General features: G+C 42.3%; 1 protein-coding gene across 3 annotated transcripts in view; it reads right to left on the bottom strand.

Annotated features, from left to right (window-relative positions):
• Hil (peptidase hillarin) overlaps positions 1–26949 on the bottom strand; it is a 53839-nt gene that overhangs the window by 10674 nt on the left and 16216 nt on the right. For 2 of the 3 annotated variants that reach the window (XM_086970312.1, XM_022841353.2), the window contains 3 exons: positions 11807–11923; positions 10378–10544; positions 959–1082 (listed from right to left, as the gene is read on the bottom strand). In XM_086970312.1, coding sequence (XP_086826438.1) covers positions 959–1082; positions 10378–10544; positions 11807–11923 — 408 coding nt within the window. Of the gene's footprint in view, positions 1–958; positions 1083–10377; positions 10545–11806; positions 11924–24440; positions 24801–26949 lie in introns of those variants that run through there. The other variant, XM_022841354.2, reaches the window with a different exon arrangement.

Raw genomic sequence — 26949 nt, 5'->3', positions numbered from 1 at the left:
CATATAGTCAAACAGGTTGGGTTAAAGATATATAGTTAGCGTAGTTAAAGACGCTGGCATAGGACAATTAGAATATTTTTACGTAAATGGAGTGCCTGATAGCATCGCCTGGATACAACTGTGACGCTAACGAAATAGAAAAAAATGTCATCGCGAAGTAGAGACAGAAAACTATGCAAAAAAAAAAAGAAAAAAAAAAAAAAAAAAAGCAGAAATTCTTCGGAGTGGAGTTGTTAAGCTAACACTTCGCAGAGGTTCTGAAACCTGTCACCTTCAGGTCGTCCATTATTTAGCTGAAGTGCGAAGGCTAGACTGCAAGCTATAGAAGTAGGCACCGTAGTGCGAAAAATCGTATTAAAGAAAGTAAAGGTCACAGAGTCCACTTTGGCAAACAGTCGTTCGGACGTTTTCGAACGTTCACTTTAGTCTGGATAAAATAATGGAAGTATGTTTCTTTGCGATCAATTATTGGCCAACGCTTCCTTTCCACACGAGAGCAAGAACGGTTGATCCGCAAGCTACCCAAACAAATGGTTTCTGACGCTGTCCTTTAAATCTCAATTAAGTAGTGTACAATTTTGTGTATACGTTTTTAGAATAACAGCAAGGTCCTACAAGAGTTGTAATCATTGAACAGCGTTTTTCAGCGGCATCTACAGGCAAATATCGAGATACGGGAAAATTCGAAAAGCGCGGGTCGAGCTGGGGTTTATCGCTGCTGCTCTTGTCTGATAATAGAGTTGGCATTCGACTTTCTTAGAAATCATGCGGCCAGTCGTATTCAAAATGGGTATGCTGGTAGCATGGTTAAGAGATATGCGTGCCCTTTTTTAGATAGTTTCAACGCGGTGACTCCCTCCAAAAGTCAAGCTTAACTCAGTAACTTTTCATTTCTATCCAGCATGTATGATTAGCATGAAGACATGCCAACTATAGTAATTTCATATGAACATCCTACCTTCACAATCTCTTCACGCTTTTCATTGATCAGATTAAGCATTTCTTCAGCATGCTTCTCGACGAGGTCAGCCGTGGCCGCACGTTCCGCCTCGATCAGGCGCTGAGTAAGGGCCTCCTTCCTCCTACCGTCAAAAAAAACAAACGATATCATAGCTTAGAATTGAATCCTATTTTTTTTTCTATCATTTACATACCCTTACATACATTCGTGAATGTATGTAAGACTGTGATATCAAAATGCTTTGTACTGGCTCGTCGCGGAAGTTCCTGTGGTAAGTTTCCTTTATGCAGACGCGACCAAATTTTCTTAGACCGAAAAGCTTAATCATCTGAAAACTATTTCTTGTATATATATCTGTTGAGCACTATCATTAGTATATTTTAGTTTGGCGTCTAGTATCGTTATCAAGCATTGCTTCAAACAGTTAGCCTGCAGCGCGAAGCGCTAGAGTCCTGATGTAGACCAACTCATCTATCTTTAAGTTCAATAAGCGTTACCACTATACCATCAAGGAGGGCTAAGACAACGGCATTGCCTACACAAGAACGAAGTATGATGACACTATCTCAAAGCATATTTAGTGAATTTAGTTAGCAAGAATCGTAAATATCGTAAGACACCTACAAAATCATTTTATTCTCCAATAAAGTCACTACACTGAGATATTCGAAGTCATCACAGGCGGTTGTTATAAACGATGGATATCTACGTCGAACCATGTCGAGGGCGGTGATGGGCTCATGACTAGATGGCATAAACATCTGCAACATGTCTTCTGGGTTTTCACCTCATATGAGACTTGCACACACCCCAGTCAAAAGCGTCTATAACATATAGGGTATAGTAATATTTAGTTACGGCTTTTTTAATCAATGTTCCTCTGGTTTAATTCTTTTTCTGCCTATCACAATGTAATTCACTATGCGGTTTACTCCTTGATATTACCATGAAGTCTTCAAATCATTTGGACCACTGCAGGAGCTGTACTTCGTCTAATGACAAAGCGATTCACGCAATTCCAATTTATCTTACGATAGAAAGTCAACGCTAGAATGCATAATTATGCTAGAATCACATGTCAGGAGCACCGCAGTATGAACCGATACGATTTTCGGCCTCTTGACAGGACCAATGTTTCAATCTTGCGTATGCGCCGTTTGTAATTGAGCCAGGACAAATCGGTATTCTTCGTACGCGGTCGTCTCACGAGTCTGAACGTTGGCTTCGTATGCAGTTAGAGACGACGGGAGCGTTTGTCGCGTCCTATAAAGCTCTTAAACTCTGTTTGTCCTTCAACAGCTGCTTACGCCAAATTTGAACAAGGATACCCACTGCAGCTGATACTGGTTACCGTACGCAAACCGGCGGGAACGAAAGTCAGTATCAGATAGTGTGAATTCATTCAAATCTCTCCAGCTTTCTGGTACGCGACGGCTATAGGAGCAGCTACCTGTAGTTCTGTCAGGCTGAACGGATCATTTAACTCAAAGAAACGCGAAAGCAGGGGGCAGCGCGTCGATGTTGTAAACGGACTCGGCCATTTCAAGTTCTTCTTTTTTAAATAGACGCGTCCCCTTTCCTTAACTGATGCGCTCCCGCTGCCCGTAATCGATACGTGTGTGACACCGACAATTAGATCACCATACGTTATCGGATACCACAGTTATTGACATGAGCAGTACAGCAGGTCACGAGCGAACCACTCCTCCTTCGTAGTTTGTGCCGTTACTTAGACGTACTCAAAAACTACCTGAAATAACGGCCGAGCCCGATCAATTAAATACCATCCGATCACGAAGAGATCAGCCAACAGTCGACGGACCAAACACACATTCGGATGATGAGCGGTCCTCCGGCGGCGCAGGCAAGCTTCGTCGCAAGAGTGCGATTGCAAAGTTGGTATTTCCCGGAGCACTCGCGCCACCAGTTACTCACTGCTACCCATTTTCGAGGGCGAGAATACGTTGCGAGGGATGCTCGAGCTGTCTAAATGAACCCAATTGCTACAGCTGTCGACGACGGTGGCGGGCGCAGCAAATCAAACTCCCAGCCAACCCGTCTGCCAGGGCAGTGACGTTGCTGTCGGCAATCTTGCATTGCCGATCTTCATCGCCTCGCCACGACCATACTTGTACCACTAAACAGTATCTATCGCTTTAACCCAGCTATCGTAAGAGTGAGCCACCACCAGCCATTGCAGCATCGTTTTCAGTCGGCTAAATCTATGGCCGCCAGCTCTCGACCCACGCGGCGGTGATTGTCGTAGCGGGCTCTGAACGAACACCGAAAAATAGAAGTCACAGCAGTTGGCAATCGGATCTAAGATTCCACTTCAACATTAGCGGTAACGGCAGCATCACCGGAAGAGGGAAGTCCGACCACAACTGCATTGATTATATATTTTTTGTATATAGATGTAGTTCAGCACTTGTTCCAGTAGCAGCCTCGGCTCTAGCGACTACAATGAACGCAAAGACACGTAACCGATACAGCGGCGGCAGCTTTTAACGACCGACGACAAGACGCTGATCCCGATCAGTCGCATCGTAAATCATCGCTATTATCAGTAGCAGTAGCAACATCAGCTCGAGAGCAATAAACAGCCATCGTTGGTAGCAGAGATGTCAGAGGCTACAACAAGCTTGTGTCTCGTTTGAGGTCGGGGCTCGCTCAATCAATGGTTAAATTATCAGAGCCACATTGCGCAGCAACGGTCGCTGAGTCTGCCGTCGGAAGCGCCAATGAATGCAATACGGAGCGTGTGATCATAGCGGCGGTAACATTTCCTGTTTCTTATTTGCCTAATTGTCATGTGCTGTTTGCTTTCCTTGCTCAGTTTCGATGTGTATGGCTATGATGCAACGGAAGGGAGTAGAAAACCCACCGGGAAGAATCAGATGGCGTGCTCACGGTGGCTTTGGTAGCGACGTGCACGCTGACGCTGGATCGCCGGAATCGTTCGGAGCGATCGACAGTTACGAATCGTCAAGCGGCGCAGGCACTGAGGCCGCTCTCTTTCGATGGCGTCTCCTTCGTCCTAGTTCTTCTCGATTCCCACTTGCCTTTTGTCTATTCCTTTGGCTGTTTTTGCCAGCGAGTAAATATCGTGCTAACAGTACACAGAAAACCACGCCGGCCCCGAAACTTGTGGCATCTGAGGATGTATGCTTGAATCTTTGTCTTGGAAGGCCAAGTGTTCGGCCGGCTGCAATGCCGACAGCAGGTACTTCTATGGCTGATCTGACGGTCAGTAGTTCCTATTATCTCGCCATGCGCTATGGATAAGAATCCGACATACTCACGTATACATGAATACTGTACTGGATTATGCATATGGATGAATGATTGTTGCAAGATGGTCGCACACACGAGTTGAGACATATGAACCATGGTTACGAACGATCCGAATCGATGGAGATGTACAAACGCTACATAGAAAAGATACCATTAAATACATGTACACTATCTATATTTGCACAAGGTTTACGAGAAGATGTCTCAATTAACAGTAGCGACGCCGCAGTAATAGCCAAGCTGCACTAACTGCTAATTCCGACAGCGGCTGAATTGACGACGGTTTTAGCAAACAAAAGATACAGAAATACATGATTGTTTTCGTATATTGATATCCATCAGACTACTGCCATCATTGCGGCCACCAACAAATAGTGACGCATTGTCCTTTTCGGCCCTGCCTCCTTCAGCCTCCTTCTGCTAACGCCGTCGCGGGAAGCGAGACGCTTGTCGTACATGCAGCCCACTGCTCCACGAAACAGTAACCCGTCAAGATTTACGAGGGGGGACACAAATCCTCCACGATTCCATACTGCACAGAAACAACAGCAGTAACGACAAAGTGTCTTGCTTGTTCCTTCGGCTTCTAAGTCGTTTTCTTCTCCTTCGTTCTGTTGAGCCATCGTCAGAGCAATACTGTTATCATCCTAAGGAACAGCAGTACAATCAATAGATCGGCTTGCCGAAGACGATTCGATTCGAGCGACTAGATAAGCTAACTAGCATCAGTAACTCAAGTGAAGGTTAGTAACGTCGATAGTAACCTGTACAGAGCAGATGTGGTTCTTTGCTAACATTGTTAGACGCTACATTGTTAGATTAAGGCAAGGAAAGTTCAACAACGCAGGCTTGCATTGATTGTACTGTATTGATGACCGTTAATCCGATGCGATGGTGCCGGGCAACATCCTTTAAGGCGGATCTAGTTAGATTCGAAATTTGCCAAGCGGCATGCGTTGTTTGCTCGCATCCGAACTGTGTCTGACGAAATGATGCCTGGATCTGTTCCTGTATCAGGATAGAGAGTGGGTAGAAGAAAGCCACGAGTGAATTCGTCTTGTCAGCCTGTTACTGCGGTGGCACCAACAGCCATAGGCGACAATTGTCGTTGTACCGTTGACGAAGTGGTCTGATGATCGCCAACAAGCAAAAGGTACATAGGGAAGAAACGATTTACGATGGATGTGTTCAGCGACCAATACCGTCACCGTAATGTGGGTGTGTCTCTTGCACACTATTTCGTTCTTGCACAGGTTGCCGCTAAGAGCAAACGGCTGTGAAACCGTTGGGAGGGGAGCCTTAGCGACAGGGGAACAGCAGCCCATCGGGGCGACCAGATGCGTCCGCGAATCTAGCGACAATTGGCTTTCACTTTAAGCAACGGCTGAACCAATCTCAGGGCACTAGTTCGCAGTCTTCAAGAGATTAGGACCTCTGCAATTTATGTGTCCATAATCGTAGTGTCTAGCACCATTATTCATAACATGAGCTCCGTAATATAAATAGCCACAACAGCCATATAAATTAAAGGTTCACAACCGCAGTCTTCATATTGATGCCTAGAATAGAAAAAGAAAAATCAATATAAGCAGAATATTTGTAACCCCCCTTATCAACGTACGTCGCATTTTTCATCGATCCCCTTCTCCCGGTTTTCCTGTAGTTTGTACATCCTCCACGCTCCGCGAGGGATGGTGACCCTTGCTGCACGACAGACGCGCACGACTCGACACAATTTACTGGACGACACTTACGTTCAGTCTAATAACAGGACTGATTGTTCTTTCACCGCAACGAATTAATCGCACTCGTATAGATATGACCAGCAAGTCGCCACGGCGTTGGGTCTCGGGGTCAGAAAGTGTTACGATAGTCGGCGCTAGGTAAACTGGTCTTCTAGACTCACTAGCACGCGCTGATCTGCGATCAAAAACAGAAAAACTGCTAGCAGAATAATATACAATTGTTATGTCTTTAATAACAGTACGACAGACTACGTGGTGTTAGCAATAGTTCATTTTGTGCTTATAGCTTGGAATATCTATAACAGATTATAGCAACAGGTTAAAATCCTGTCGAAAGTCACTAGATACGACAACGGTAAAACATGCTTATGTTCACTAGTTAAACTAAACTATCATCTGTTATCAGCCGGCATTCGGGCCAGACCTAGGCCTGCGTCACCTAATGCCGTTCGCAGTAGGCTTACTACTTGACTGTAGCACCTTTTTTGTACGTGTACGTATTTTTAGGCTGCAGAATCAAAGTTGATTTTCTTTTACCGTTAGTCACTATATGCGTTAAAAAGTTGACAACTTTGAGCGGAGTTCGTCAACATTACAACAATTTTATTTTCAAGGAAATTTTGTATATTTGTAAGTAGTGAAAGGATTTCATAACGAGAGCAAAGTACTAGGTACTGGCGGAGTCTTACTGTAGTCGAAAATATAGTCCCACGCTTATTTTTTTAGCTAAGCTTGCGCAAACGATGTTCCAGTGTGTTGCATCGTAACGTCACCATGATTTTTGTTTGTATTTTTATCAGGTATTTTATCAATTGTAATATAGTAAAGTGATATAGATAATCCAACTATCACACATATATATATGAAGCCCACTGGTACTTCGCGTTCAATATATGCTCCCCAGCCAGTCAAATATGTTTTACCGTTTTTTTCTTCAGTTAATTTAAACGTAATTACAAGAACGGCTTGTTGTTAGGAACGAAGGATTCGTGTTTAGCGAAAGCGAATGCCGTCCTGAAAACTTTAAAATGTCTTTTTTCAGAGCGCCGCTAAAAATCAATCAAATGTGCTCGTTTATACTGTGAAAATCGGCAAGATTCTACTATTCTTTCCTAGGCCAATGTAAGGCTAAACGGGGCAATTTTACATCGAATGATGGACATTATCGACCACGTTGAACTTTCGAATGTTTCGCATGAAAATTTAAGTGTAGATTTTTCAATTATTATTATATTTTTCAAAGAAAAAAATTGAATTTTTTTTTATTTCGGAAATAGCCTAGATTAAAAGAAACTATTCACTTTGGCAAAAAATCGTCATGCACGATTCTTACGCATATTAAAAGTGCAAATATAACTAAAATGGCCCGCTTACAGGTCCCAGGACTTGTTTACACGCGGAGTAAGTACTTCACTTTTACCTATTCAAGGTGAAAGTGCTTGACTAAAAATGTACCAGTTGAAAATAAATGGCAGGCTAGCAAGGCTATGTGGGTTGAGATACTAATGCTCGCTGTTTCACTACATAAATGAAAATATATTGCCAATCATTCGACTGATAAACGATTGAAAAAGCTTTTTTTTTAAGCATAATCTCGTATAGCGCCCTGTCTGTAAATTCCACATGTGAAAAGCAGGCTTTTGTAAACCGGGACTTCATTCTTAAATGGATAAAAGGTGTACGATGCAGAGTTGTTCGAAGTACGCGCGCCATCCGAAAGCACAGAAACAATTTTGGTACGAGTAAAGCTATTATTAGCAGATAGTCAAGAACATTTTGCTAAAGTTTATCTATAGCCAATCTCTAAGCGAACCCGAAGCTAACGTAAAGCGTGGCAGTGGAATTGCCTTCTGCCTTCCCGGGTCGCCGTCAGAGTAAGTTAACAAAAAAGAGTCGCTTTTAAAGGTGTGATTGCTATACAGTTGCTATGTAGTTGCTGATCGGGGATTGAGCAAATGTACAACTACCAAATCTGAGAAAGCCTATTCAAAAAAGTCATGCCAAATTATTTGTTTCGTCTCGGTCACAGATACTATAAATCACATAGTAGCAATAAGCGAAAACCGGCACTGCTGCATTATAAGGACGCGTGAAGCACTTGAAGTCGAATAAAAAAAGAATCCAACAATCCATTTCGACCCGTATTAGACAATATCCCAAAGCAAAGGTTAGACCCCTTAGGGAAAGACTGTTAGCCATCGAAAGGGTTGTATTTTTTATCTACTGTAACACCTGGCTGGTCAGCGTAAACACGCGCACCATAGCCAGTGACGTCCCCGGTTTGGGATCTACTTCTTGCTATTAGCGAATCCAGTCCTTTCGTTCGTGCCTATTAAGGGTTATTAGGCTACAACCTACCAAAAGATATGATGCCATATATATATATATTTATTTGTGGATACAATATCGTTCTGTGAAGTAACAGCGACCTTATGCATCGTCTATCAATGAGAACTAGCGTCACCACCGTTAGCAGACGTCCAGTGACCACAGAGATTGTTCTACCTCTACGCTAACGCAATATGATTACTTGCGCTTGCCCATACCTCTGTGGCCGGCGTCATTGTTGCTTGGCTCTCTCACGTACCATTTTGTTGATTCATCGCTAGCCACCGCTTCGAAGTCGCATTGCACGCGCCTTCTGATCCACTCTTTGATAAAAGCAGAAATACTGTGACGGATGCGTGTTGGTAATGTTGTTGGTAATGATGGAAGCTGCTTATCTCTCTCGAGTGCCCATTTTATCGTGAGTCTCTTCCATAATTTTCTGTTTGCGCTGACTTAGCTGGCACCGCGTCTTTGGCTTCCGTGACTGCGTTCCTCCAGCCTCGGTAACAGCTGCGGCCGTTCATCGCTGATTCGGTTTTTACGTTCCATGGTTATTTTGTTTAAGACAATGGCGATTAGATGAGCTCGAATGGCAAGCCGCCCAGCAACCGACGCTCGGTAAACGCTTGCAGCAGCACGTGCTGCTGAAGAGACAGCCATGCCGTGCGATAGATTACATCGTTCGCGGACACCGCACGTAGGCACGAACGGTAAGCAAACGACAGTTCGTTCTGTGGAGGCGGGGGCGGAAGGTGGGATAATACAACGACTTCTTCTTTTCAGTCATCCTATTGTTCCAGTTGAAGTTGGCTTTATGTAGCGCAAGGCGTTAACTTAATCACAACATTGTTGTCCGTTGTTGTCGCTGCTATTCCTGTCCTTGCAGCCTCTATTGGAACCGCTATAGCCGGACGGATCAGCTGTCAGTGGGTTGGCTAGCATAGCTCACTGATATAACTTAACATCGGTAAACAGCTTCGCCTTTGCTGTGCATAGCCGTACGAACGAACTCGTAAGGACGGTCAGGCCTTTGCGGTAGGCAGGCTGGTGGACTCGTGCTTATGAAGTCGTTCGCGGTGGAGATAAGTGTCATGTGGCCGATTTAGATTCTGTTAGTAATTTTACATAGGCAACAACATAAGTGGGAAAGTGAGTGTTGCTACTTCCGCAGATTTTTCATTGTGTTAAAGATTGGCTTTGTATACATACACATGGGTTTCCGATTCTTTCTGTTTAGGCATTCTATCCTTATGTTCTTGTAGAGGACAGAAACCGAATCGGATCAATCGAATGCGATCGATTCACACAAAGAACAGAAATCGAAAAGCTAGTGTAACATTTTATTATAACAAACTGTATTATAAGGTAAAAAATGCAGAATTAAGTGGGGTATTTGAGACGAGTTGAGAAGCTAACCTATGCAATACCTTTGTTAGTATAGTCTTGAAGCAAAATACAGATAGGTCGAGGAAGGGGGTGATTATATAATTGTTACATATAAAAGGTGTGGTTTTAAGTGGATCATGTAGATTATTTCCTGGAGCTGAACAACAGTGAACTGCTAACTTAAATTGGGTAAGATAATTTGCGCTTTATGATGTTGCTGTCAAACTTGGAGTTATCAAAGCATTTCTACCTCGAAAACGGAGCTGTCTTTCAAGTTGGACATCGTGAAAGGACGCAAATACGGAGATACCCCAGGAACTTCATATTATCAACGATTACACATTGTGAGGCTATTGCTTTTTATGGAAGATCGTTTTTAATTGCCATACACAGTTTCAGCTATAGAACGGGTTAGGAGAACCTAAATTGGCTTAAAATATAGTCAGTATGAGATCGATGAGTTGATTTTAGTTACCCTATAAATGTAGTCGGTGGCGACCTAGGCACTCTGGGAAACTGGTGAAGCTGAAGACATTTTCTCAAACGTATTCCTGACAAAAATACTTTATGTCTGTTCAAATAAACATAGCAAAAACTTCCAACTCCCTGGAAGCGATTAGTAGATATTTGGTAGAAAAAAAACAATCGTAGTAGTTTACTGACCTATCGAGTTTAACGGTCATGTTCTTTTCCAGATCGTCCTTATCTTTTTGGTGGCGCATTGTCATTGCCCGTTCCTCGTCTGGGGTTACGGTGAAATTATTCCGTTTTCGTCGAATCTCTTGATGGTAACGAGATGTCAACTTTTCCAATTCTTTCTCCCATTCTTCCTACAGAGTAGATCGGCACACGATAAAGGCCAAAGAATGAAGTCACACACGTCAATGTCAAGTCAGTATAGAGTTGCTGAATTCACGGATTTCGAGTAAACCTAGTTACTGAGATAGAACTGCGCCTACAATCCATAAACAGTCCACCTCCCTGTTCTCAGATGATAATAGTTAATAAAGCAAACGTACCTCACAATCCAATCTACCGATGTTACCGCCGAGAATAAACATAGGTTCTATTCAAGGTAATAAACACTCACACTGGACTAATCCTTACAACAGGCGAGCGTTTCAGGAACTTCTTTTCGAGACAGACAGGCCATTTTACTCGTGGTACTAGTAATTTGCACCCGTCGTCTTTTACCACGGACTTTAATGTTAGATTAGCGAAAGGACCACAGTTGTAGCTACTACAAAAGAGGCTGCGAGATGTTTAAGAATCGCTCTACGTTAGGAGTCAGGCTGCCAAAAAGCTGCGTTGAACGAGCTCTAAGATACAAGGAATATAGTAAATTAAGTATTTACAATTTTATTAAACATATAGAATAAATCCTTAGCGGATAAGTTTTCTCTTTAGTTTCACTCAACACTCTAACGGTTAGGGAGAGCAGTGCAAGAACATCGGCCGCCCGCCCAAAACGAATCATGTCAGATTTGAAAAGGTCTTGATACTAGTTGTCCTCTTACTAAACGAACCGATCTAATTTTGTAGATATTTTATATTATCCTCTTACAAACAGCTACTGAAATAACATTTTTTACGAGGCAAAATATTCACAGTTGTGTACACAGAGACACACACACTGCTATGAATCTCCTCCTATACTCTCCTAGATAACATTAATCAACTATAGACAAATAACGTAAACCCGCCCGAAAAAAAGGCAATACATGAAATAAAAAGTAGACGGACATGTTTTGTTTAGGCTGAAGAAATAGCCTTGTTTCACGGGAAAAATCAGAGCTCAATTGAAGATCTCAACAACGGTGACAGCTAAAGCATGAACGAATGTACCGACGCCTAATTTGTTTTTTTTTTTTAAATAGAAATCTTATTTCGTTTCTAAGGTACAGGGTAGGAAAGGTACGTGTGTAGTCACTCTGTAAGGCCCTGCCGCGGTAAATATTGACCGGAGCTATAGATTTGATAGAGCCGATTTATGTAACGAATGATGCTATCTAGCCAACATAATCCTTTAAATTGCGTTATGTTTCATAAAAATGTAGAAAATGAAATATTCTACTAAAACAGAACTAGTTACCCTAATCTGATGCTGGATAACGTTTTCTTCTTCTACACGTTTCTTTGCGAATTGCCGGTAAAGGTCGTCCTCTTCCATGCGATGCCGCATCTCTAGTGTTCGCTGCGTTTCCGCATCCTGCGAAATGTTAGTTAAATTGGCACAGTTATTATTCAATACAAAATGGCGATTCAGATTGTGAAATGAGTGAGTCATAGGTTTAGGTTAGGACATGATTGTATAAATCCAGCGACGCTAGTCGGACCGCTGGTCTTCATAGTGACAATGTCTTCTTTTTATATTTAGATATATTATAGATATTTAAGTAGTAACTAAATGCACTGGCGGGTAGCTGATATTTGTGCCCCGACGACAATGGCCGGTGATTTGAATTTATTAATTCACGATATATTCAGTAACTCTATTATCAGAGTTCTGCTTATCGTAGCTAACACTTTATGATCAATAAGTTTCTTCGTAAGTACGATTAGGGAAAAAGTTGCATATGTAACTACTGTAAATAGAGCGTTCAATGGTGATTACCTCGTATGGCTTACTAATAGTGGATATATAATATTTGAAACGTTTCGATCTGGCTAACTTTAAGATACGCGGATATCTAACTATCGTAAAACTTGGTAATTTTTAAATCATAAAAAAATACGCTCAATACAGTCATTCAGTTACATAAGCCCGCGTATACGATTAGTCATAGATACGAATGCGTGGCCAATCATGAAGCATGAGGCAAGATGGTCAAATCGATAGCTTGCAACAGGCCAACATTTCAGCACCGTTCAACGGCAAAGCACAAGCTGTTCCCGGCTGTACAGCTGAGAGGTGTGACCCTTGTCCTATTTTTCTATCGACGTTTGTTGTCCAGTGAAATATAAAAATGAAAGCATCCTCATCCCTAAGGATCTCATACGACTTACTTCAGCTAGTGATAGTATAAGAGACAATTGAATCTGGCATAGAACATAACCAAAAGTTACTTAAGACCATGTCTGTGCAGCTCTTGTCAAGCCGCACACACATTCATAACCGTATCGTAACACCCCTTGTGCAATACAATATACGCTTTGATAATTTAATAATAACAATAACTAGAATCGTCTCGCCTCTTACCCGGCAATACTCTCAATTGTTTCCTTTTATATCCATATGATGGTTTGCCTATCATATGCGCAGTATAAGTTCTATGAATAAAGTTGAATTAATTAGGATAATGTATATAGCTTAATTACAATGCGCCAACGAACTTCCTCTTCACAACGACCATACTATTACGGAAACAGTCGGTTTTGGCGTTTGAGTTTGCCTAGCTTCTGTTCAATCAAAATACATGATGACCGTCATTGAAGCCTACACGAATTTTGGATCGCTGTTCGAATGTATCATGAATTTGCCTTTTGTAACAAAGACCGTATCCGTGATGAAGTTAAGGTCACACCAATTTCGTCGAAGATAAACCTGTTCGTCACCATTGGGTAGTCATCTCCTTGTAGAGATTCGACGCATCGACTTTGGTCTTCATTTCAAAAAAGTTCAAGTTAAAAGTGACTCATACTCTCTTTGTGGTTAATCTTCTAATAGTAATAACGATTTGTACGGCGTTTTATATTGAAGTTCGACTAGTAGAAGATTAATCAACACCTCGAAAACGTTTGGCTTGTCCATTAGAAATACATTTCAAATATTGGCGCCATTTTCCTCCTCTTGTTGTAGCCAAACACTGCTAACCTGATCTAAAGTGTCGCCTAAGCGTTTTCAGTGATTACTTAACGATATTACCATTATGTTATACACAGTAATAATAACTAGAACAACAAATTAGGGAATTGTCTGATACAGACGGTTTCTATTAGTGCTCCGATCCGATCTTGACGGCAAATTCCGGCAGGATTTCTCCCAGCATTCAGACACTGTAGTTTTACAAATCATAACTTAAAGATAATGCTCCTTTTTAAGGATAATCGTAGTATTTGTCATTTACCGTATAACTGCAAATGCTATAATATATTCACAATGATTACCGGTGGCCGAGTGAGGGCTTCATTGAATACACTTAAATGAGACAATGTCTATCCACGCCGATACATCTATTCGTGAATATCCTAATTCTGTTTAACTGTAGCCAGGTAGTTGTGTCCCCATAACAACATTTATCAAACTCATATAATAATATTATGTTTTAGTTTGTTTAGCTGGTAAATTACGTCTATTGCGATCCTAAACCTGAAACTGCGGCGCCCATGGTAGGTTTCACTCGTTTATGGACCGTACACATGGGGTACTACGTCAAAAAATCTGAAGATATAAAGTAAAAGTTCACATATCCTCCACCACTCGCCAAGACTAAGTTATACAGGAATATTTAACGTTTGCGACTATTCGTAAAGTTATTAGAATATAAAATTTCATTTATAGGCCTGCCTGAACTCAATGAAATTTTTCAAGTGTTACGTCCGGTATCGGCGTTAGACATTTCATCAGACGGAATACGGAAAAAAAAGCGTGACCACGCCCGAATTTGAACCTAAGCGACCGCGGGTATCTAACACTAACGGTAACCACGTCACCCACAAATCAATCACACTGGCACCTTTTTCCTGTTTTGTATAAATCAGCTGTATGTCAATCAAATAAAAATGCACGACTACATAACAAGCTCTTTTTACTTTCCGTTTTGCAGTCATGAAGCACATAGCAATCAACAGAACTGGCAGCAGCTCTTGTTTTGTACACTACTATATATACGATGTCTTCTTAAACATTGTTTCACCTCGATCTGGTTCCATACCTTCGATTGCTTTATTTTTTTCAGTTGAGTAAATACCGTGCTAGCTTTCCGCCGAACGACACCGTAATATTATGAAGGCGATGCCCTGTTTCATTAACCGTTAGTTTATAGGCATTAATATTATTATATGGTTATTATTGCCATTACTACGCGGACGTTATTAGTATCTACGAGTAGCACAGGCAATGGCGTTGGAGGTCGCTACAAAATAAAAGGAAGAGATTTGCGTTTGTTTGCACAAGGGGGTAATAACTTCCATATACTACCCTCTGCCCCTAGCCCACTCGTTTTCTTTCGCACTTCGTCGTTTTTCTCTGCCTTGCAAGCAGACAGACGGACGCGGCGAAGCCGATGATGACGATAAGGCACCCAACGATTGCTTGCTACAGCGGGCACGCTACTACAGACGTTGCTTCTGTCGCATTTCCCTTTAGCCGCTTTTACTTTCGGTGTGTTCCACTAAATGTAGTTTATGGACTATGGTAGGGGGCCATTAGAGGGCGATCTTCGATGGCTGGCAGAAGAAATCCGATCACCAGCTTTGATGAGAAAAGGCATCGCCACTTAAACGTAACGTTCATAAGACCACAGTCTTCACGCCTAATGTCTCGCTTAGCACGAGAGGCAGCAGCTATACTGACGGTCATGATTAAATAAAACGTAAACGAAGTATCCAAAATTTCCATGACGATTCGTTAGCCACTAGAACTAGCGGACGCCGTAATGGTGTCACATTGGCGCAAAACGCAGTAGATGGACGCTTTGCTGCTGCGCCTGTTGTCGCAGGGAACAGCGGACCTAACGGCAACGGAGCTTCTCTGCCCAACTAGCATTGCTCGTCTGCTCCTCACTTCCCGAAACGGTATTATTAGCTAGTTGTATAGCATGATATGGCGCCATTTTTGCTGCTATTGGTTTCATCTCGTTTAACAAAAACGGGATCCGAAGCTGATTGCGGATAGTTTTCACTTGTCTTTTGCTATGGGAACTGTCTCAAACTGCCGAAAGATATGCTTTTCTTCATTCAGCCAATTAAGCTTCTTGTGTGGTGTATTCATGCAGCAGAAACTAAATATTGTTGCATTTGTCAACCCTTAAAGTTGAGAAGCTGAGCAGACCCTCCCGTAGTTATAGAAACTCAAAAGCTTCGACCAAGAGCAGCTTCAATCGCCGAGTGGTGGCAAGCGCGGTATAGCCGAGAGGCATGACAAACGCCCCACTAGCGGTTTTGGGGGTGTTTGACGTCGTGGTTTTTATGCTTATCGAGAAAAACAAATGTCCACCTTGTAATTATAATTGTTGGGTCTTTAAGGGATACGTTATACCCCGGGAGTAGCAATGTGCGATGCGATTTAAGCAAATTATTCCGGCAGTAGGGACGTCGGAAGACGATAAGTTGGGCTGGCGTTTCTTGTAACAGAAGGACACACCTCGCTCCACAAACTACTTTCCCGGACAACGTTTTCGCTCGACATATCCACATAACCCACGAAGGACGCCATTCATACTGATTTTCGGTTACCGGGTTGTACTCCCCGAAGAGCCTTCTGGTTGCGAAATCGCCGGAAGAAGGTGCCGCAGAATCACACTGGAATGCTCCAAATTTGGCATACAACAGCGCGATTCAAACAGGAAAAGTCTGTCCTGCAGGAGCCCAAGAACGACACGAAAGTACTGGTACGTTGGGCATTATTGTAACTCCCTAAAAGTTGTAGTCGCGTTACCACGGGTTATTTACTATTGTTAGTCGAGTAGTCCTACACGGGTGTCGCATACCGATGGCCCACGATCGGCAGCTAACGCTGAATAGAAGGGGTATACGGCGGTATGCTGGTAAACACACTAGCGCGGTCAAATGCGTGCCGCGAAGATTAACATCATAACTTCTAAATGAGCTACTTGAGGCCGAATAAATTGAACTTTGTCAATAGTAACTTTGCTATTCGGAGCAATGCAACAGTTATTTATACATAATATATTAACTCGTGCTAAAACATGACTAAGATGAACCAGACTGTGGACTACGATTATTAAAAATAGCCATTATATGGCTCCGAAGGTATTTTGCATTTGGAACGGCGGCACAGAGGCGCTTATCCACGTACATCCATGTCGTTTTACAATAGATACATGTCTGTGTCGTTATTTCTGTTACTAATATATGCGCTTGTTGAATACGCTTGCGATCATCTATCAACTCTACGCTCTACGATCTGAAATTGATTGGGCCTCGATACGGTTAATAAAAGGATTAGTGTCTTGTTGGAAATGTGCTGTAACCTATCTTTACTATGCTATTAGGTACCTTGATACATCAAGAATCTATCAAGAATTTGTGTACTACAGTCCGATAAATCCCTATAAATATAAAATTTTTTTTTTTTTTTTTGTCTTACATTTCGACAAAGTTCGACCGCTTACGGTCTTATTATCTCGGTAACATCTGCTAAACGAATGTTCTGTGCCCGTCTTCAGGACATAAACATGCAAACTTGGACTCGCAGGTTTGTGCGATTTATTTTTGCCCCAACCCTTCGTTTTGACTGCGTTTCCCTTCAACGGACACAGCAGTTTTTACGTAACGATTATGGTATCACGTACGTTATACATAATGATAAATATAAAAAAGCACGGCACCAGTGTTTGATTAAAAAAATAGAGAAAAAATATGACTATAGTAAGTCCTGGATAATCAGTTTGTTCCGGCAGAGAAATTTAAAGACGTGGAATCAATAGAGACATGGATGAGGTAAAGTGGACTTCAATCATTCTTAACAACCAAAGTCAAATGGCCTTTAGCTATGTGCTTCTAGAGTTAGACGTTGTTGAGGATGGGGAGTTAAATAAGTATACGATGTCATAGCTACATTCTAAGGGTCTAGATGAATGGGAGCATTATATACGGATGGTGTCGCGAAAACAAGATTTACATAAATTGCTATTTTCTTCCTATATATTCTATATACTAGATTTGTGTGTTTGACTGCTTGCGACGGTCATAGTTTGAATCGACCATTAGCCGAAATTTAGTAGATGTACGTGTACCAAAGATAAAGCCCGTACTCATAAAGATAGGTAAAAAACCAAATAATATTTATATTAAAGATTATATACGCAATCATATAGGCTAGAATGCATGATGTGTGATAGAATAATCACAGTGTCCTTTGATTAGTCTAAACGTATCAACTATTTAGTATTTCCACATTGTTGCTTGCCTTTGCCCGACGTAGAGTCATCTATTCTATTTTGCAACATAGTTTAGGAAGTTACATAACCATACGTAATAATATGTAGTCGGGAGATGGAAGGCTATGAATAGACGCCACGTTTCTATACTAGGATCGTAGTGAAGCGTGGATGTTTCTATTGGGTGCAAAGCGTATCCGTTAAAAATGATAAACACATATCAGTAGCCGTGCAACACAGGTCTCCGATAGCATTTGCCCTCGATTGTTGCTGTTACTCACGTCTAGAACGGACAACGATTACTAATGTATTACCATATACTCCACTGTACCATACGCGTTTGCAGAGATCTCAATGATTACGCTTGCAGATGAGTGACATTTGCTGGAAATCCCGTTATCGTCATTAATTATATGATTATGCAATTGGATTTAACGCGCCTAGCGGACCGCGAGAGGGGCAGGCGGTTAGTCCGTTATGTGAATCAGGTACCCAACAGTAACTAGCTTGTTCAGTCTGTGGCACTGACGTCTGTCGACGTTTCTTCGGCTCTGCTGATAAATCGACTATGACCGATATATGCCTCTGTAGTAATTAGCAACTGTTTAATTCGATCTCCTCTAAAGACAACCGACCTTTGATGTCGCAAAAGGCCACTGGGTGGCTAACGCGCATATTTTTGAATGCGTTGCCATGGCGGCCATAACAAACGGGTGCGCTGTTACGTTGATTTATGGAAATAAAGTATTGTTATTAAGGTTAATAGCGGCTTTTATGGTTGCCATGTAGCTTCATGGGTCTGTTAAAGAATTCTTAGATAAGTACGACAAGACCCACTCCGGTGAAGTTCCGAACAGGAGTTAGCCTTTGATGCTATGACTACGAACAAACGATTCCGAGGATTTGTTTGTATATGAAAAATAGTCTGTAGTCCTCAAAAAAGAAAAGGAACCCTGACAGAAGACAACACTCTCATCAAACGTATTCAGATCAACCTATTATCCACTACGAGTGGCATTTTATGCTCAGCATCTCTAATAAGCCAATGTGCATGTCCGCAGTATGTTTTATTTCCTTCGCGTCAAGTTAAACTTTAACTAATGTGGCCAGAACAAGTCACAGTGATAACGTCTAGCGAAATTGATTGATCTTTTTTAACTTTATCGTGCAAGTCGATTCAACCGAACCGAGAAAAAACTAACCTCGGCTACCTTAAGCACTAATCAATGAAACAACACTAACGTAATACAATTTTGATAAGGAAAAAATTAAGAAAAAATATCAAAATTACCGACTATTATTATATTCGAGATGCTCGGAAGGTTGCAGTAAACAATCAGAAGTATCACTTTGCCATCTGGAACAAATGATAATTAATATATAAGCGGGTTCCCATTGACGAGCTCGATATATGTTTAGTAAATATATAGCTGATTTCCTGTTTCGAATATCAAATACGCTCACACCGAACACAGGGCAACCTGCGTTCCTGTTCCGTTAATACTTCATCAAAAAATCATTATTATCACCAGTATACATACAACAGCTTAACTATACTCAAATCGAGGCTATATGACATTTTCAGCTCGGTCACCAGGCAGAGCCATGTCAATTTCACGAAACGTTCCCGGTAACGCTTCGTGACGATGCTTGTTTATGTGCAACCAAATTCCATTTTTCATACGTAGTACATAAACGAAAATTGTTCAGCTACGGTCGCGCAATGCTGGAGGTAGTAAATGATCGTTTTTCTCTGTATTAGTCAAATGTCTACACATCTGGCGGAATGTGTGCGTCTTTGCCGGCGTTTGAAGGAGCTGTCGTCGGCACGCGCCAGTCACGTCATTGAGCTCACGTCGACAGCGGCCATAGTCACAAATTGTTTGCTAGTTATGTTTGTGCCGCATCTGAGCCATTGCTATTGCCTCGATGAAAACGAGCAGAACGAGAACGACCGCTGCGGTCTCGGGTTACGGCATAACATTGTAACCCAGTTGGAAGTTGTAGGGGTATCTTGAGTACGGCTAATAGCTGCTCACGTTATCAAGCCACGCTGTTGTAGTTGTTGGACAGACAGCTAGCTAAGCAAATGTAAGTTCATTCATTTCGTGCTTATAGCGCTGTCCGATTCGCCGCCCGCCAACATCAGCTCAGTGTGGTGCCTTTTATATATACCTATATACACGTACCGCAGGCCGACCGCCTCCGCAATCCATATATGTTAGCGCAACGCAGTCATAGTCTCTGTGTACGATGTGTATTGTAATTAGTACACTTCTGCCGATGACCGCAGTCATGTTTATGGCGATGAGTGTACTTCTTCACTCTTTTTTTTTGACACCGTTACCCCATGCCGTTAGCCAGTAGTAGTAACGGCAAATGGTTACGCACTAAACATAGGGACACGGGGAGACCTGGGTTCGAAACCGGCTGTAGACCCTGGGCTTCGTGCTGGGAACCAGCTCTCCGGACTAATGCTTAATGACAGTAATAGACGTAACACGAAACACTAATTCTACGTGATAGGGTTGTTATCGAGGGAAATGAAATTGTGACCACAATTAGCGCTAGCTTCGCTGCGAAACCAGCCCAGAAATGCTGTTGCTGTTGCCGGGTTGACTGACTGAGCTGCCGGCTGGCTTTTATTTCTTTTATCTTTTTTCTGGCCATAGCAGTGACTTTTTCAAGCGAGCAACATGAAGCGACTTGACTATAGAATCTAGTTGTATTAGACACTGAATCTTCTCTGGACCTGCTTCTGTCTGAGTTCCCTAAGCTATACATCGTCACTCACTGGCTTCTATCGCTGCAGCTGGTCCGTAGTTCCGCAGTAAGTCATGGGTCGAAGGTCGGCCACTACTACTACGGCCGGTGGATGGCACTTCGGTCCGCTCCCTGGCACGAGGATCAGCCATATTATGCTTGCTTAGCTATCCTTAGCAGTAGACAAGATGATGGCGGTGGCGGCGATAGTGGACACGTACAACAGTTGCTGCAGTGTTCGTTCGAGCTGGATGCCACGAGAAGCAACCGCGATGTATCGGAAGCTAAACACATACCTGTCTGTAATGAATGTTGAATTCCCCATCCCCTTGTTTCGACCCCTGAATCCGACCGATAATGATTACGGAGGCACGTGTGACGCGGCATTCAAATCAAAGGGGAATTGCCATCAGTCAGCGGCATCCTCAATGGTGCAGGAAGATCCCATGCTCAGTTGGAAGAATTATGGGCGCACGTCAATAGCTCGATAATGTCAGTCGAAGAATACCAATTCACTAAATACGTATCGGCAATGCAAAGAGATTCTGGCGGCAACATAAAGCAACGACACATCCTCAGTACGTCAATACGTAGGCCGCGTTTCTTTTTTTGTAGAACGCCGGTACACCGTTCGAGTTCACGTAGTTTTCGGCATCTACGTACGTTCGTTCGTCCGTCCGTCCGTTCGTTCGTTAACTTATAATAATAATAGCAGCCGTTCGATAATGTTATCCCGGAATAAGACCAAGTTCAGCCTTTCAAACTCCCAAACCCGTTTCTAGCGGCATAATCGAAAACAATACGAAGCCATATTTAGAACAGAGCGCAGTGTTTAGCATTGTGTTACAAAACGGACCGTCACTATTGAAAACTTACAATAGCTTTTTTTGTTACATACTATTTAGTGGTTTCATTTAATGGCTCGTGCCAATACAATTACCTGGACTTTACGATTTGGCAAGAATGGCCAACTGTGAAATGTTTAGTTGGTAACTAAATGGCTTTTCTCAATGTTCTCTCCTTAAAAACTACTTACAACAGAGGAAGAAGACTTTACACATAGCCAAACGTTACGCTGGGCCGAATGTCAGTGCTAACTACGAATGGAAAAAAGGAACGTGTATGTGTGATAAAGGTTAGTATATTACACATCTTACAGATGCTCTATTTAGCGTCCGGTTACATGAAAGCCCATAAAGGCCAGCTAATGACGCCCTATGATGATGTGTTTCACGACAGAGCAATCGGCAGGCGCTTAAAACCCAGCAAGTTGTCCTCTGATCTCTGGTGTAGTACTGGTCGTCGAGCAACTATAAAAGCGACTAACTCCCATTTTATTTTTTTTTTTTTGCATTTGCCTTCGCTTTAGCAGGCGAGCTCCACCAGAGCTTCCAAGGTCTTCGTTCAGACGATTTCGTCTGCTCCGCCAGCTGAGTTTCAGAAAATCCAAAGCTAGCTGTGTAAGCTGATCTGATTCTTATGGCTTTTTTTCAGGGGGGGGGGGGGGGCTATAGGTAAGAAGAGATAGGTATTATTGATTTTTTTACCGCTGTGCCATGTTGAAGGCGGTGGTTACATCAGAATAGATTAATGCACGTCCTAGATAGAGATAGGGAACGAGAGAACCGAATTCAGCGAAGCGATCCGCTGCAAGTTGTTCTTGTTTTTCGTTATGATGTCTAAATGCTGTTTACCGGTGAGCTTGCGAAAACGAAAGATCACATTATAGGCCAATCGTCAAAAAGGATTGAAGAAGACGCACGACATCCCGCGGATTGTAGGCAATCTATTACAGAAACGATGATACCCGTAGTCGAATCGCCATAGGATATATGCTATACAGTATATAGGCTGAAGGTTTTACCAGCAGCCGTATTGACGAATTCGTTGTCCATCCACGATAGTTCGGATGGTTAACAAATGAAAGGCTCTCTATAGAAATGTTTTCTTTGCCAAATTGAGTGATCTGTCAAAAACAGTGCTCAAGACAAGTAAATGTACCCACGTATATATATGATGAGATTTAAAATTTCTATGAAGTACATCCGTCTACGATATTTTAACACGAAGAGTCTTTTTTTGCCTCCTCTATCCCGTGTAAAAACGGTGAATCTATGTCACATATTACTATAAGTTGGATAAGTTTCCGCTGCCCCTTTTCACAAAAAGCACACTTACTATCAAGTGAAATTTTCTAGAGCAAAGGGCCCGCGATCCGTGTCGATTCAACATATATTACTAGACTATATAGCGATATTGATAATTGCGTTGGCTAAGCAAAATGGCGCTGTAGATTGATACTCATTGAGCATTCAATGGAGATCACACCTAATCTATCCATCTTTATAGGTCTATCTATTTGACTACAATCGCAGTAAAATAATTAGATTCCTGTTAAAAAAGCCGTGTCCGTTTGTGGCAGAACGTCGACGTTTTGAATAATAAAATACGCTTGATTCATAAGTAGTTCGGAACGCTGCAAACAACTACAAAAGATAAGCTGTATTCTTATTAACACGTTTGATCATAGCGTGTCTCCTGTCAATAAGTTAAACATTAATTTCCCTGTATTTGTTTTCTTTATCCTTACCTAACAATGTATTGTTTTTATTGTTATCTAGCAACACATTTACAATAGAAGAAACAAAGATAAAATATAAACCAACCAAGACAGCACTATGGAAGGGAGTTGTCTTGTTTCGGTTCGTGAAAACGGAAAGCCGTTTGTCGGATCAGCGCTTTCTCGTTCCATTTGCTTGTTATTCTGAGAAGCCACACTTTTTCGGACTCGGAACTGACTGGCATTGAAGTGGCTCTCATCAATTGGTAATTTCGGTCATCACGGGTAAAGCGTCACTCTTTGTATTCTATATTTGGTCGTTTTCTGTGTTCCCTTTAGACGGCACTTCGTTCTTTGTCTCATTGGTCCGCATCATCGATATTCTAGCGATGAACGTCGGACGGCAGCCGAGACTGTTTACAGTTGATGGCGTTTGACGTGCCGCCATGTTGATGGAGGGCTAGCCAGCCTGGACAAGCAGACTTATGGGGACATCTTGGTTTCCTTACCGGTCTCGAGCAACATAGTCGATAGTCAACCAAAACTAGGCCGTCTGCGCCGATTTGTATATCTAGTTTATTTAAATCAGTTGCCCTAACGGAAGCAAACTATAAATTTAATTCAGACCAGATCATGGACATGTGATATAAGTGTCAATTTTTCTACCATTTTCATGCAAGACATACGGGTATAGTCTGCGTAGTCTGCGCCGATGTAACAGTGTGCGTTAGCATTCAACACTTCGGAGAACTTTTCTATTTCTATCTATATGCTAGGTACAAATCTGCTTAGGACCTGTATGACAGTGACGATTTCAAGAGACCTGCATATTTCAACTGACTGTCCCACAAATTTCAAAGCAGCGTTTTAACGCTACGATTGTAAACCACATACGCGCGCAAACACATGGAAATTGCTTTATTATGGCATTGTCACATAGTTATGTATTGGCCGCCTTTTACCCCTATGCTCGTACGGGATTGCGGGGTTTCGTTCGTATAATAGGCCCGATCGATGATAGCCTTTTGCATATCGTTCTGCGTCTTATGGTAATTAAGGGACGATCATTAATCCTTCTACTGCAACGATGATTTTGTTCACATATCATGGACACTTGACATTAACTATTCATGAGTATATATCTATGATATCTGAAGGGTTATATATACGGGAGACATAGTAGAAATGATAGCTGGTGAGAAAGGAATTGTTTACTTTTGCGCCAATTTGCTACAATTAAGGCATTTGCCTAGGCCGTATAGGAATAAGATATAATAACATTCGCCGCATGCGCATGACACATAATTGCAATTGGAAACTTATTTTTCATTTCTACTTACAAGGACTAGAGGACCCATCTTGGTTGCAAAGCTGACTATTTCCCGCTCGATCTTGACCTTGGGAGGCTGGCCATGGGAGTCCATTGTCGTGTACACGGAATAGTGAGGTACGGGCTGTATAATCGGAGGCTCTGGGGAGCTGGTGTGCCCGTCCGTATTTCCATTGGACTTGCGCTGACTGCGTCGCACGCTATCTTTGAAGAATCGCTTCAGCATAGCAACCTGTTACGTGGGCCTGTCACCAGGTCTCCGTCAGTGCACAAACTCACAATGCTATTGTCCACTAGTCCGTCTGAAGACGTAACTTGCTTCTGTATTGAAAAGAATATTAGGCCAATTACACAATAAGTCAAACGTAGTCGGCCTGTGCTTAAAGAAATCCTCAGATCTTTAAAAGCTCTTTCAGTTTCGAGTTGTCTTTATGCTTCTTTTTAACTCATCTCTTTTTTTTTTGTAAGGTTCTCACAAAAGAAATCCCTGCAACCTGAGTCTATGGTCACAACTTTGTGACCCTGCTACATGCGCCGCTTCGTACGCAACGAATACGACAAGCTTAGGCTTGCGATTGTGCGCAAAGCCAAGCGAGGGTCTGTGGGGATGCGTCCGAGCGAGCGTCGAGAAGGACGTTAAAACGGCATGAAGCTCTTAAGACGACGAGCCAAATATGCAGTCGAAAGATGAACGAAATAGGGAAGAGGACGACGGAATCGCACAAGCAAAAGGCGCCCGACGTCGACGCAACTCCGTTGCAGCTGTTGCTGCTGCTGCTGTTGTTGCTGTAAGAACGATGCCGTTTTTCGATCAGCAGTCGTTTGCGATAAGTGACAGCCAACGAAGTGTGGGCAGAGGCTTCTACTCAAGGTCCCTTCGGCGGCCATTTGGTGTTTGCGGCTTCAGACTTTTGCTGCTGCTTTAGACGTAAATGCCGACTGAAGAGTGCGTATTCCGAAGATCAGCTCGTATCGACTGAGCGGATATACATGCATGTACGCAATATTCTCAGCAGCTGCCGCAGCAGCCACTGCTTTTACATCAGAGCTGAGCAGCAAAGCCAGATGATCGGAAAGAGTTAGTCTAGACGACCGGAATCTCGAGTGGGCGGATCACCGATCCGACGCCGGTGCGCATGTTCGGTGCTAGCGACGCCACCATTGAAAAGAGTGCCACGAGAAAGGATCTTACATGAGTTCGTGTAAACGATTGATAAACAGGACAGACAGGTAGCGTCTACAGCGTGAGTGGATAGGGCAAGCCGGTGGGTCACGTAGAACGGGACGGAAATTTACGCAGCTGAAGGCATAGAGTAAGAAAAGCGGAATAGAACTAGTTTTTAAGATCTCATTAAGGTGTCGTTTTATTCAGAATCGTAATCTTTGACGTGTAGAATTTAGCAAACAAGTCGTTCACTGATGATACAGGATATTGTGGTCTATAAGATACAGATTGTGTTAGTAGTATTGTTGAGTTTAGGCGCCGAGCCTGTCTTCTCTTGCTGACATCGACGGTTATGTCGAAACCAACCTCCTTGGTTTCAAGCCTCTAAGAAGTTAATGTTGATTATGAAATAATCCCTTTTATATTTACCATTTGGGATATTCGTTCTAAAGGTCGTTTTAAAGAAAAAGCGCTACAATTTGCAGAAAAAAATGACCCGCTGCGCGATGTAATGACACACTTAGCTAAACCCGATATTACGAAATGCCAAGGTTATCTGCTCCCGCCGCTCATTTCTAGCCACTTTAACTATTGTTCCTCATCTTGTTTCCAACTTAAAATAATCCTTTCTACAATATTAGTGTTGTCAACTTTAAAAATTTCAATTCCTATCTTTCTCTTATAGTTCCTTCAGTCGTTGTTGTCTTCTGACAATGCAGTGGACCCTTGAAATGGTTTGGATACAATGCGTTTGTACGTGAGACTTCGCCGTTGGGCGCGAACGTTTGATTCAACGCCTTACACTGGTATCAACTGAATAACGATACAATTTCAAGTCTATCTTCTAACGAGAGCCACACGTTTATCGAAAGCTTCTATCGACCTGGGACGAGGATCGAACGATTGATTGCTTTATAACCGAAGTTACAAGAGTGAAATTCTAAAAGCTTCAAGCATGCGGCTAATTATCGTTGAGTGCGTAAATTATCTTCATGACTCCATTTCACTAGCTTCACATGTTAGCTAGACGATGCACTCGCTTTATCCATCCTTATCATTTTTTTTCGAAACAAAGCCAATGAAATCGTCATAGAAAATCTTCTATTGCTTATACCACATTCAATGATGTCAGTCTGTATAGATAGATAGATATATATGTATATATCTATAAAAACCTGTATAGATATAGAAATTTCACTAACTGATAACGAATAATCTACCAAGCGAACGGTTCATCTAAGAGGATTTATGGACTGCAATTGATAAGTACATTTAAAAAAAAAACGACATTGACATGCCTGCGCACCGACATCTGATTTTTTTTGCTTCTTTTGTCTACGTCCTCGATATCCTT

This window comes from Varroa jacobsoni, unplaced genomic scaffold, assembly GCF_002532875.2.
Source record: "Varroa jacobsoni isolate VJ856 unplaced genomic scaffold, vjacob_1.0 scaffold_924, whole genome shotgun sequence".
NCBI classification, from domain to species: Eukaryota; Metazoa; Arthropoda; class Arachnida; order Mesostigmata; family Varroidae; genus Varroa; species Varroa jacobsoni.
This window is presented reverse-complemented; position numbering and strand designations above follow the sequence as displayed.